Genomic DNA, 14,079 nt, shown 5'->3' with positions numbered 1-14,079 from the left:
ATGCTGAAAGTAACATACTTTTCTTAGCAGTTAATAAAATAACCAAATAACTGTTCCCTAATTCAACACTCTAATTAGCTTTTTCTCCTAAATTGATAGTAATTTCAACTGAAGTATTCATTTTTTTTCTTTTTCTTTCTTTCTTTTTTTTTTTTTGACAGGCAGAGTGGACAGTGAGAGGGAGAGAGACAGAGAGAAAGGTATTCCTTTGCTGTTGGTTCACCTTCCAATGGCCGCCACGGGTGACGCGCTGCGGCCGGCACATCGTGCTGATCCGAAGCCAGGAGCCAGGTGCTTCTCCTGGTCTCCCATGCGGGTGCAGGGCCCAAGGACTTGGGCCATCCTCCACTGTACTCCCTGGCCACAGCAGAGAGCTGGTCTGGAAGAGGGGCAACCGGGACAGAATCCGGCGTCCTGCTATACCACAGTGCTGGGCCCCCATAGTTATTATTCCACATAGAGAATTCTTGGGAGTTGTTTGACATAGCTAAGAAAGAAAACCCTTTAGTTTACTATCAAATGATTTAAAATTTAACTAGTAGATAAAAGATTTTACTGATATTACATATTATAATCTAGTCTACTAACTTTAAATTGTGATTTTACTCTATTAAAGTAGTATATTCCTGCTATTCATTCTCCTATTTCACAAAATATTTGTAGAAAATAAATTCTTCTACTACTGATAAGAAAAGTACAGACTTGTTAACAAGTACACCATCTTCAGCGACAGCTGTTTTTGTGGTAAGTATTAACTTTTATCTATTTTGTGACTCTTCCTCTCCCCATTCTTCTATTTTTGTTATACTAGGGAATATTGCCTATAGAGAATGATATCTGTATTTTTTTGTTGCATAAGCATACTTTCATTGCAAGTATTGTATATATTGCTATGCATGTAAGGGGGAAAGAAAATCAGAATTTTATAGTATTAACCAGGGTTCTTCTTTTTTTGGTTTTCTTAATTATTGTATGTAAATATACATAACTGAAATTTAGAACTTTTGCATCCATTTTGTTGCAAAAGGCAGGATTTTATTCTTTTTGTGGCTGAGTAGTATTCCATACTACTATTCCATACTATATATATATAATAATATATATAAATTTATATACATTATATATAATATTACTATATATTATTAGATATTATATATTGTTATATATAATATATATTATTATATATAAATTTTTATATATATAAATACCATAATTTCTTAATCCAGTCATCAGTTGATAGACATCTAGGTTGATTCCATATCTTAGCAATTGTGACTTGAACTGCAATAAACATGGGGATACAGATACATCTTTCATATGCTGATTTCATTTCATTTGGGTAAATTCCCAGGACTGGGATTACTGGGTCATATGGTATATATGTTTTCTGATTTCTGAGGTGTCTCCATACTGTCTTCCACAATGGCTTTACTTGTATTTTTTCTGGTTTCAGAATTAAGGTGATGCTGACCTCATAGAAGGAGTTTGAGAGGGTTCCCTCCCTTTCAATTGCTTTGAATAGATTGAGAAGATTGGAATTAGTTCTTTAAAAGTCTGATAGAATCCAGCAGTAAGGCCATCCAGTCCTGGGCTTTTCTTTGTGGAGAGGATGCTGATTACTGATTCAATCTCTGTCTTGGTCATTGATCTGTTTAGGTTTTCCATGTCTTCATGACTCAATTTTGTTATACTGTATGTGTCCAGAGTCTACCCATTTCTTTTAAGTTTCCCAATTTGTTGCTATACAGCCTTTGTAGTAATTCCTGATTATTCTTTTTATTTCTTTGGTATCTATTATTATATTTCCTTTTTCATTTCTGAATTTGTTGATTTGGGTTTTCTCCCTCTTTTTTAGTTAGTTGGGCCAATGATGTATCAATTTTGTTTATTTTTTCAAAAACCCAGTTCTTCATTTCACTGATCTTTTGTATTTTTAAAAAAGACTTATTTATTTATTTGAGAAGTTGCGTTAAAGACAGAGAAAAAGAAAGAGGCAGAAAGAAAGATCTTCCATCTGTTGGCTCACTCCCCAAATGGTCGCAACAGCCAGAGGCAGGCCCATCTGAAGTTAGGAACCAGGAACTTCTTTCAGGTCTCCCACGTGGGCATAGGGGCCCAAGGAATTGGGCCTTCCTCTACTTATTTCCCAGACCATAGAAGAGAGTTGGATTGGAAGAGGAGCAGCCAACACTCAAACTGGTGCCAATATGTGGTACCAGAGCCACAGGTGGAGTCTTAGCCCACTATATCACAGCACTGGCCCCTCTTTTATATTTTTTGTTTCGGCCACAGCAGAGAGCCGGCCTGGAAGAGGGGCAGCCGGGACAGAATCCGGCTCCCCGACCGGGACTAGAACCCGGGGTGCCAGCGCTGTAGGCGGAGGATTAGCCAAGTGAGCCGCGGCGCCGGCCCCTACCATTACTCTTGTATTGGAGTCTATGTCTCCCTTTAGATCCATAAATATTTGTTTTAAATAGCCAGTTGCCCTGGCATTGGGTACATTTACATTTATTATAGTCACATATTCCTGTTGAATTGATCACTTAATCATTATATAATGCCCTTTTTTGTCTTTTTTAGCAGTTTTTGTGTTAAAGTCTATTCTGTCTGATATTAAGATGGTTACACCTGCCTTTTTTTTTTTTTTTTTTTGCATTCTCTTAGTGTGGAGTATCTTTTTCTGTTTTTGCACCTTCAGAGTGCATATATCCTAGTTGGTGAGGTGCTTTTCTTGTAGGCAGCAAACATATGGATCTTGTTTTTTAATCCATTCAGCCAGTCTGTCTTTTAATTGGAAAATTTAGAGCATTTACATCCAAGGTTACTATTGCTAAGTAACCACTTGGCCCTGCCATTTTTCCATAAATATTCATTTTGTTTGCATTGGATTTCCTTTGTACTTCTATTAGGAAATTTTATGCCTTCACATTCTTTCATAATGATGACCATATTTGTATGTTTCTGTGTGTAGCACATCCCTTTTATTTATTTTTTATTTATTTATTTGAGAGGTAGAGTTACAGACAGTGAGAGGGAAAGACAGAGAGAAAGATCTTTCTTCTGCTGGTTCACTCCCCAAATGGCCGCAACAGCCAGAACTGCACTGACCTGAAGCCAGGAGCCAGGTGCTTCCCGGTCTCCCATGCGGGTGCAGGAGCCCAAGGGCCTAGGCCATCTTCTATTGTCTTCCCAGGCCACAGCAGAGAGCCGGATTGGAAAAGGAGCAGCCAGGACTAGAACTGGTGCCCATATGGGAGCTGGCGCTGCAGGCAGATCAACCTACTGTGCCATGGCGCCAGCCCCATAGCGTATCCTTAAACATAATTTGTAAGGCTGGATAAGTGATGACAAATTCTTTCAATTTCTATTTGTTATGGGAGGTCTTTATTTCACTTTCATTCACAAATGAGAGCTTTGTAGGGTACAGTCATCTGGGTTGACAATTTTTTTTCTCTTAAGACTTGGACTATGTCTCTTTAATCTCTGCTAGCCTATGGAGTTTCTGATGAGAAATCAGCTGTGAGTCTAATTGAAGATCCTCTGAAAGTAATCTGCCATTTTTCTCATGCACATTTTAGAAGCTTTCCTTATTTTTTGTGTTGTGAAAGTTTGACTACCATGTGTCATGGTAAAGATCTTTTTTGGTCATCTCTATTAAGAGAGCCATCGCCGCAGGTCAATAGGCTAATCCTCTGCCTGCGGCGCCGGCACACCGGGTTCTAGTCCCGGTCAGGGCACCGGATTCTGTCCCAGTTGCCCCTCTTCCAGGCCAGCTCTCTGCTGTGGCCAGGGAGTGCAGTGGAGGATGGCCCAAGTGCTTGGGCCCTGCACCCACATGGGAGACCAGGAGAAGCACCTGGCTCCTGCCTTTGGATTAGCACGGTGCACTAGCCGCAGCGCGCCAGCCGCAGTGGCGGCGGTCATTGGAGGGTGAACCAACAGCAAAGGAATACCTTTCTCTCTGTCTCTCTCTCTCTCACTGTCCACTCTGCCTGTTAAGAAAAAAAAAAGTGCTGTGTACTTTGACATCCTTTGGTTTCTTCAAATTGGAGAAATTTTCTGTAATAATTTCACTGAATAGGCCTTCTAATTCATTATCTTTTTCCATACCTTCAGGAACTCCTAAGACCTATATGTGGGGTCATTTGATAGTAGTCCATAAATCTTGAACATTGTTTTTTAATTTTTCTAATTTCTTCTTTTTTATTTTGGTCTGAGATATTTCCAAAGATTTGCTGTCGCTCCCCGTCTTCGTGGAGGAACGACACAGGACCCTGCGCTGTTCTTTTGTCTGCTCGGCCCTCCCCAGGTTTGCTGCTGGTTCTTCCCGGGTTGGCTACCGACCCTTCCACCTCCGTGGAAGGGCGGTTCCCCCTGGCCACTTTCCCCACTTCCGCGGGGGAGCGGCACACCGCCGGCCGGCTGTCTCGGGGGCTGCACAGGTGTTCCTTCAGATAGATGTTCCCCTTAGATGTTCCTGGTGCATGTTGTCTCTCTCCTCCTTTATAGTCCTCTTCCACCAATCCCAACTCTGCTACCCACACACCGAGTACACTGCTCTCCTCCAATCAGAGTCAGCTCCTGCTGCTTATTGGTTGAACTGGAGGCAGCTGTGTAGAAGCTGTTTCCTCCTCTCCCAGCGCCATATTGTGGGAGAGCAGATGCATAGAATAAGTCTTAATTCCAGTAACAGTCTAGTCCGAGTTGCTCCCCACAATTTGCCTTCTAGCTTGAGTATTCCTTCTTCTGCCTCACCAACTCTGTTGTTAAGGCTTTCCACTGTGTTTTATTTAACATATTGAATTCTTCATTTCTAATATTTCAGTTTGATTTCTGTTCAAAATCTCAATCTTATGGGGCAGTTTTTCCTCCATGTCATATATGAATTTCTGTAACTTGTGGGTTTGCTTCTCCTTGATTCTGAGTAATTCTGTGATCAATATTTAGAACATCTTTAGGCATTTCATCAATCTATTCATCTTCACTTTCTCGTATTTAGTGTTGTGTTCCTTTCTGGGAGTCATGCTTTCTTGTTTCTTGAATTTCTGCATTTATTTTAGGTGTTTGTTAGAAATACTTGTTGGTTTTTTTCCCTCTGATGGCATTTATCTTTGAACTAAGCCTCTGTGACTTAGTGGATTGTCTGCTCTCTCCATGAATACCCAGAGGTGTGTGCAGGGTGCAGCCAGGGAGCTCTGGTCAGTGTTGCAGGATGGGGCAAGTATCCAGGGTGACACTCAAGTTGGACATGGTTGGTCTCTTTATTATTGGCAGGAGGAGGATATGATCACCTCATTTGGTGTAATCACTCCCTCACCTCCTCTTTTCCAAGGTCATCACTGCCTGGGTTTAGTCCACAGTGGGTACAGCACTCATCCACGCTGCCACATGAACAGCACAGAGAGTGTGCAGTCCTCAGTGTGAGCACTGATCTCTATGCAGTGACCCAAGACAGTCAGAGAGCTCTGAGCCTCTGGTGTCAGATACAGCGATTCAAAATCCCTGTCATGCAGTCACAGAGTTCACACAGACTTAGCACACAAGGCTCCCACAGTTACAGGCTACAGAAGATCTATTCCACCCCGCTAGACTGTCCCCTCCACAGAGAGAGCAGAGAGCTTTCCAGAGCCAGCTTCCTGTGAGCACTTCACCTTGCGGTTTGAGCCCCAGAGCCTGTGATGTTGAGAGGCTGGGGGCACCTCACAGTCCTATGTGGATGCCCAGTCCCCATCAACCCTCCCAGCCAGACTCAAAATCAGTGGGGAATGCGGATTTTTCCCTCTGGTAAAATCTTCCAATCATATGCAAAAGAACCGCACCACTGTTGTCAAAATGGCACTTTCTCCCCACCAGTTGCTGATGCCATTGCTGGGTTAAACAGGTACACTGCCCCTCTTAGGGCTCCAGGCTGATCTCAAAGACAGTGTGGTCTGCAAGGCTCTCCCTCCCGCAATATCACCAGTGGCATAAGCTGCTGCAGTGTGCTCTCACCTCGCTCTCCAAAGCTGGCGTATCCACCAGTTCTGGAGTGTGGTGTTCGCACTCTTTGCTGCATGACAGCACCTTCCAGTCTGATCCATGGTGCCCTCTGCATTCTGTAGTTTTCACTGCAACCCTGACTTGCTCTCTCCAGCTGTCTACTGGGAATGCACTTTCTCCACCTACCCCCCACCCCCCCGCCTTCTAAAGCAATATATCTTTCCCTTGTTCATCCACCTTGGGACACAACTCTTCCTCCCTCCCTCCCTCCCTCTCTTTCTTTCTTTCGATTCATTTATTTACTTGAAAGACAGATTTACGCAGAGAGAGAGAGGGAAATACAAAGAGAGATCTTCCATCCATTGGTTCACTCTCCAGGGTGAGGCCGGGCCAAAGCCTTGGACCCAGGAGCCTCTTCCAGGTCTCCAACCTGTATGCAAGGGCCCAAGCAATTGGGCCATCCTATGCTGTTTTCCCAGGCCCAATAGCAGGGAGCTGGATTGGAAGCACAGCATCCGGGACACCAGCCAGCAGTCATATGGGATGCTGCATGGCAGGTGGCAGTTTTACCTGCTATACCACAATGTCAGCCATGAACATATGTTTTCATTAGTCTTAGCTACATACCCAGAGTAGAATTTCCTGGGTTATATGGTTACTTATTTGAGGAAATGTGAGACTATTTTCCAGTGTGCCTGAATAAGCTCACGTTCCCAACACTGTATGAATATTCTGATTTCTCTACATTTTTACCAACACTTGTCACCATCCATCTTTTGGGGGTGAACTGGTATCTCTTTGTGATTTTACATTTGATCTTATTTGCTATTTGTATTCCTTCTTTGGGGAAATGCCTATTCAAAGATACTGTGCCCATTTTATAATGAAGTTAATGATTGAGTTATAAGGAATCTTTTTTCTGGACACTAGATCCTTATCAGATAGGTCATTTGCAAATATTTTCCCATCTAGTAGATAAATACCAGCATCTTCTAAAAATAATTTTGAGACTACTTAATGGATTGATATTTTAAAGTTCAAAATTTTGTTAATGAATCAGTTTGAAACAAATTGCTCTTTGGTTCATTCCACAACTTGCTGCCACCAGAGGAGGCCTGTGGATTCCCTTCGATTCTGAGCTTTCACATCTTCGGTGGCTATCCTAAAGAAGGCCAATTGAGCAGAGACTTCTGGGAGATTTTCATTTGCCAGTATCTTGTTTTAATGTGACCTTTCTAAGACTATTCTAAGATACAGATACATAGACATGAAGTTGTTCTGTGCTGCCAGGAGGAAGAGGACCTCACCAGGGGAAGAACATGCACCCTGCTCCACACACACACACACACACACACACAGAGAGAGAGAGAGAGAGAGAGAGAGAGAGACACGAAGGGAGGGAGGGAGGGGCACAGAGAGAGAGAGAAAAAAAAAACTCCCATCTAGTGCATCTGAATCCAGTTGAGGTATCCATATATTTGGGCTAGCCTAAGTGCAAGTCAAATTACCCTAGTCAGATATAGCTGGTCAGTATTTCAATGCTTGGAGTCTTCATCTACGAAGTAGGAATCATGTGTCTAATTTTAGATATTTTCAGTTTGATACAGAAATATGTGATGATTTCAGTAACCTAATAGAGGTATGGATGTGGTGCTCAGAAGAGAGTTGTATTTTAGAGGTAGAGATTTTAAAATCTGATGTTTGGTTGTTGTGCAAAAAGAAGATAAGCACAGAACAGTGGGAAAAGTTTGCATTACAAAAAAATCAAGGGAGGGACCGGCACTGTGGTGCAGTGGGTTAACGCCCTGTCCTGAAGTGCTGGCATCCCTTCCATGTGCCTATTCGAGTCCTGTCTGCTCCACTTCTGATCCAGCTCTCTGCTGTAGCCTGGGAAAGCAGTGGAAGATGGCCCAAGTCCCTGGGCCCCTGCACCCACGTGGGAGACCAGGATGAAGCTCCTGGCTCCTGGCTTCGGATTGGGGAGTGAACCATCGGATGGAAGACTTCTCTCTCTCTCTCTGCCTCTCCTCTCTCTGTGTAACTCTGACTTTCAAATAAATAGATAAATCTTAAAAAAAAAAAAAAAAAAAGCAAGGGAAATTATTCTAGGAAGTGTGGTAGGAAGTGTGGTTGCTGGGTAGATGACTTTGATTTAGTAAGTATTTGATAAATATTTATTGAATGAATGAATAGAAAAATATGAGGTATAACAAAAATTCCTACTTAAAAATAATATTCTGATGGGCATTATGCAACAGGTTAATCTAATCTGCCACTTGGGTTGCCTGCACACCGTATCAGAAGGCCTGCTTTGAGTCCCATCTATTCTGTATTTCCAATCCAGCTTCCTTTTAATGTACATTGGAGGCAGTGGATGATGTTCCAAGTACCTGGGTTCCTGCCATCAACATGGGATACCTGGATGAGATCCTGGCTTCAGCCTGACCTAGCTTAGGCTGTTGGCACATTTAGGGGGTAAACCGCTGGATGGAAGATCTCTGTCTCTACCACTCCACCTTTCAAATAAGTAATTAATTCTTTTAAAAAACACTAAAGCAAAGAGTATTATAACCTTCTTTATAGATTGGTTTGTAGATAGTTAACTATACATCTTTTGTAGAATAATTTCCAAATGTCAGTAATAATATTCATATAGATGAAATTGTTCAAATATCAAGTCCACAAGAAAATAATTCCAATGAGATACTATTTTCAGCTTTCTTTTAATTACTTAAAAATAATTATTTTGCAACATTTTTCTACAAAAGAGCAATATATTCTTTTATAGATTGATTTGTCCTCAGTGCAAAAAGCATCTTCTGAAGAATTGTGTCCAAATGTCAGCAATTATGTTAATTCAAATGAAATTGTTCCTGTGTCAAGTTTGCAAGAAAATTCTTCAAATGAGGTAGTATTTTCAAATACCCCTTCAACTGCTGCAGGAAGTAATTGTTGTTATATTAGATACATGGTATGTTAGATACCTTAATAAATCTGTAACATAGTTGAAGCTGACATCTTTTATTTGTATATAAAGAAGAATCCCTTATAAGATTTTTGATGCTAAAAATATTTTCTCCCCCTCTGTGGATTGCCTTTTTGTTCTGTTGATGGAATTTTTTGATGCATAACTATTTCAACTTTGAATAGTCTTGGCACCCTTGTCAATAGTCGTATGTTCCAGGTTTATGTTTAGGCTCTCCATTCTTTTGATCTATTTGCTTTGCTTTATGCTGGTGCCTTACTGTAGCTTTGTAGTACATGTTGAAACCAGGAAGTGTGAGTCCTCCAGCTCTGATCAAGATTCTTTTGGCATCTGATGTCCTTTGTGGTTTCATATGAATTTTAGGATGGGATTTTCTATTTCTGAAGAGAATGACATTGGATGTTTTATAAGGATTGCATTCATTCTGTAGATCACTTTGGGTTATAATAATGTCTTAGTAATATTAAAAATTCCAGGGGTTGGTGCTGTTGTGTAGTGGGCTAAGCCTCTACCTGCAGTGCCGGCATCCCATATGGGCACCAGTTTATGTCTCAGCTGCTCCTCTTCCAATCCAGCTCTCTGCTTATGGCCTGAGAAAGCAGTGGAAGATGGCCCAAGCCCTTGGGCCCCTGCACCCACTTGGGAGACACAGAAGAAACTCCTGGCTCCTAGCTTCAGATCAGTCCGGCTCTGGCTGTTGCAGCCATTTGGGAAGTTAACCAGCAGTTGGAAGACCTTTCTCTCTGCTCCTCTTCCAGTCCAGCTTTCTGCTATGTCCTGCAATAGCAGTAGAGGATGGCCCAAGTCCTTGGGCCCCTGCACCCACATGGGAGACCTGGAAGAAGCACCTGGCTCCTGACTTCGGACTGGCACAGCTCCGGCCATTGCAGCCATCTGGGGAGTGAGGCAGCAGGTGGAAGACCTCTCTCTCTGTCTCTACCTCTCTCTGTAACTCTGTCTTTCAAATAAATAAAATAAATCTTTAAAAAAAAAAATGAAAGGTAGAGTTGCAGGGAGAGGGAAAGACAGAAAGATCTTCCATCTGCTGCTTCATTTCCCAAATGGAGTCAACAGCTGGGGCTGGGCCAGGCCGAAGACAGGAGCCTCATCTGGGTCTCTCACATGGGTAGCTGGGTCCCAAGAACTTGGACCATCTTCCATGCTTTCCCAGGCGTGTTGGCGTGGAGCTGGATAGGAAGTGGAGCAACCAGGGCTTGAACTGGTGCTCATGTTGTTCTGGCATTGCAGGTAGCTTAACCTGCTGTGCCACAATGCTGGCACCATATAAATCTTTCACTTCTTTGATTAAGTTAATTCCTAAGTATTGTTTTTGATGCTATTATAAGTGCAAAAAAATTTTTTTTAAGGGAAAGACCGGAGTGAAGGTGCAGCGAAGGGAAGGAGAGAGAAAGAGAGTATAAGAGAGAAACAGAGAGGAGAGGAGCTAGCAAGGAGAGAAGAGAGGTGAGAGGACCCAAGAAAGAGGAGAGAGCAGAAAGGAGCCAAGAGACCAGAGGAGGAGGCTAGAGAGAGGAACCAAGAGAGCACGTGTTCAGGAACAGGCCCTTTTAAAACTTTGCCCGAGGGCGGGCAGGGAAGCAGGAGCAGCGAATCCCATTAGGATGGGGGTGGAGCTTGACCAGAGGTTGGGCCATGTGGCCACCTGGCTAAAACTGCGCCAGTTTCCTAACATTCCCCCCTTTTGTTTTTTATAAAGCAGGATTTGTATGGGATTACATTAGTCCCAAAATTCCAGGAGGGGTAGAGGGACGATAATCTGTCTTTAGAGCTACTTCCTGCTGACATGGGGTGATGGAGGTACTCTTCACTGGCATGGCGTCTCAAGACGCTGTCTCCTGGGTGGGGAGCCAAGTATATCCCAGTGCAAATGTTTTTGCAATTTTCTTTCAGGTTGTTCATTCTTAGTGTGTGGAAATGAAAATTATTTTTGTGTGTCGACTTTATAGCTTGCTATGTGGATGAATTCATTTATTTCAACAGTTTTAAAATTAAGTCTTTCTGCATATACATCACATCATCTGTTAACAGAGATAATTTTACTTCTTCATTGCCTATTCAGGTACCCTATCTTCCCCCAACCCTGCCTTCTTTCTTTCTTCTTTGTATAAATTCCTCTGTCTAGAACTTCTAGTACTGTCTTGAAAAAACAAGCATCCTTTCCTTTTTCTTGATCTTAGAGAAACAAGCTTTCAGTCTCTTACTGCTGAATGTGTTGTCCACTGTGGAGTTTTCATGTGAATTTTATTTTTGTTGAATTAGTTTGCTACAGTTGCTACTTTGTTGGATTTTTTTTTTCTTTAAAAGGTGTTAAATTTGTTTAAATGTTGTTTCTGCATCAGTTGAAATGCTCATTTTCCCCCCCTTTATTCTGCTGTTTGTGCTGTGTTATATCGATTACTTTTTATATGTTAAACTATCCTTACATTCTAGGAACTAATCCCTTTTGGTCATGGCCTGTAATCCTTTAATATGCTACTGAATTCACTTTGCTTGTATGTTGATGATTTGTACATCAGTGTCCCTAGGGGGATACTGGCCTGTGGTTTTCTTTTCTTGTAGTGTTGTAGACTTTGTTTACTTTTTTTTTAATGTTGATTTTATTGAATGAATTATGAGAAGTTCCCTCCTCTTCAGTTTTTTGGCAAAGTTTAAGAAGGGTTGGTATTTGTTTTTTAAATGTTTGATAGAATTCAGCATTGAAGCCATCATGACTAGGGTATTTTTGCCTTTTTCCTATATTTAGAGAGAAATACTCGATGATTCGATGTTAAATTTGATGTATATTTTTGTTAAGTTGACGAAGTTTCCTCCTATCCCTAAAACGTTATAGAGTTTGTATTAGGAATGAATGTTGGAATTTGTTAAATGTAATGTTGTGCTTAGTGAGATTATCATGTAATTTTTCTCTTTCAGCTTGCCAACATGATAAATTTTATTAAATTTTCTGTTGTTAGTGCAGCTTTACCTCCTTTTATTATTATTATTATTAGACAGGTAGAGTTATAGACAGTGAGAGAGACAGAGACAGAGAGAAAGGTCTTCCTTCCATTGGTTCACTCCCCAAATGGCTGTTACAGCCAGCGCTGTGCCGATCTGAAGCCAAGAGCCAGGTGCTTCCTCCTGGTCTCCCATGCGGGTGCAGGAGCCCAAGCACTTGGACCATCCTCCACTGTCCTCCCGGGCCACAGCAGAGAGCTGGACTGGAAGAGGAGCAACTGGGACTAGAACCCAGCGCCCATATGGGATGCCAGCGCCGCAGGTGGAGGATTAACCAAGTGAGCCATGGCTCCGGCCCCCAGCTTTACCTCCTTATATATACTTCACTCAGTCATAGTTTATTTGTTCTTTTTGGATATTGTTGGATTCGCTAAAAGTTTTGTTTAGGATATCTACATCAGTTTTGTGGGATCTGTACTTCTTTTTTTTATTTTTATTTATTTATTTTTTATTTTTTTGACAGGCAGAGTGGACAGTGAGAGAGAGAGACAGAGAGAAAGGTCTTCCTTTGCCGTTGGTTCACCCTCCAATGGCCGCCGCGGCCAGCGCGCTGCGGCCGGCGCACCGTGCTGATCCGATGGCAGGAGCCAGGTACTTATCCTGGTCTCCCATGTGGGTGCAGGGCCCAAGCACTTGGGCCATCCTCCACTGCACTCCTGGGCCACAGCAGAGAGCTGGCCTGGAAGAGGGGCAACCGGGACAGAATCCGGTGCCCCGACCGGGACTAGAACCCGGTGTGCCGGCGCCGCTAGGCGGAGGATTAGCCTAGTGAGCCGCGGCGCTGGCTGGGATCTGTACTTCTGATGTCTTTGGGTTTAGTAGCAGAGTAATGCTACCCTCTGAGTAAGTTGGAAAAGATTCTCCTCAACTTTCTGGAAAAAAATAAAAGTATAGTACTATTTCTGCTTTAATTGCTTGAATTCACAAGTGACACCATCAGGGCTGCAGTTTTCTTGGTTGGGAGACTTTATATTTAAAATAATTTTAGGGCAGAGGACATTTGGCATAGTGGTTAAGCTGCTGCTTTGGACACCAACTTCCATATTGAAGTCTGAGACCTAGCCCTGCTCCCAGTTCCATTTTCTTACTAACATACATCGTAGTAAGCATCAGATGATGGCTCAAGTAGTTGAGAGACTTGGATTGAGCTCCTGGTTCTCATCTCCATCCTGGCCCAGCCTCGCTATTGCAGGCATTTAGGGAATGACCAAAGGATGGGAGTGCATGCTGTTTTTGTCTCTCTTTCTCTCACTCACTCTCTCCTTCTAACTTTCCAATAAATAATTTTAAACATGGAAAGTCACTTTAGAACTTTTCAGCTTACCTGTTTCTTCTTGAGTGCACTTTGATAGTTCACATATTTCAAGGAACTTGTTCATTTTATATAGGTTGTCAATTTATTGTCATGTATTTATAATATTCCTTTATTATTCTTTTATTTCCTTCCTTCTCTTCTGTTTAAAGATTTATTTTATTTATTTAAAAGGCAGAGTTACAGATAGAGGGAGAGACTGAGAGTGTCTGTTCACTGGTTCACTCTGCAAAAGGCCATAATAGCCATGGCTAGGGCAGACCCAGCCAAGAGCCAGGAGCTTCTTCTTGGTCTCCCACATGGTGGCAGGGACCTATATACTTGGGACATCCTCTGCTGCCTTCCCAGGAGCGTCTGCAGGGAGCTGGATCAGAAATGGAGCAGCTGGGACTCAAACCAGCACCCATATGGGATGCTGGTATTGCAGGCAGCAGCTTTACCTGCTGCACCACAATGCCGGCTCTTACTCTTTTACAAATTATTTATTTTATTTGAAGGGTAGTGAAGAGAGAAAAATACATATAAAGACAAAGATCTCTGGCTCCATCTGCTGGCTCCATTTCCAAATGGATGCAACAACCAGGGGTAGGCCAAATTGAAGCTGTGAGCTGAGATTTCCATTTAAGTCTCCCATGAGGGTGGTAAGGCATAAGTACTTAAGCTATCACCTGCTGCCTCCCTGGGTACATGTTAGTAGGAAGCTGAAATCTGTATTAGACTTGGTCCCAGGCCCTCTGATATGGGATGAAGGCATCCCAAGAGATGCCAAAACAATTAAGTTAAA

The 14,079-nt window shown here is 42.4% G+C and overlaps 1 protein-coding gene across 1 annotated transcript in view; it reads left to right on the top strand.

Moving 5' to 3' along the window:
• Positions 1 to 14,079, top strand: part of MEIKIN (meiotic kinetochore factor) — an 85,343-nt gene that overhangs the window by 54,999 nt on the left and 16,265 nt on the right. The window contains exons 10-11 of the mRNA XM_089335850.1: positions 664 to 744; positions 8,768 to 8,887. Of these exons, the coding sequence (XP_089191976.1) occupies positions 664 to 744; positions 8,768 to 8,887 (201 nt within the window). The remainder of the gene's footprint in view (positions 1 to 663; positions 745 to 8,767; positions 8,888 to 14,079) is intronic.

Source organism: Oryctolagus cuniculus, chromosome 6 (genome assembly GCF_051225735.1).
Source record: "Oryctolagus cuniculus isolate XC-2025 breed Fujian yellow rabbit chromosome 6, ASM5122573v1, whole genome shotgun sequence".
Classification (NCBI taxonomy): domain Eukaryota; kingdom Metazoa; phylum Chordata; class Mammalia; order Lagomorpha; family Leporidae; genus Oryctolagus; species Oryctolagus cuniculus.
Note: the sequence above shows the minus strand (reverse complement) of the source record. Positions and strands in the feature narration are given on the sequence as shown.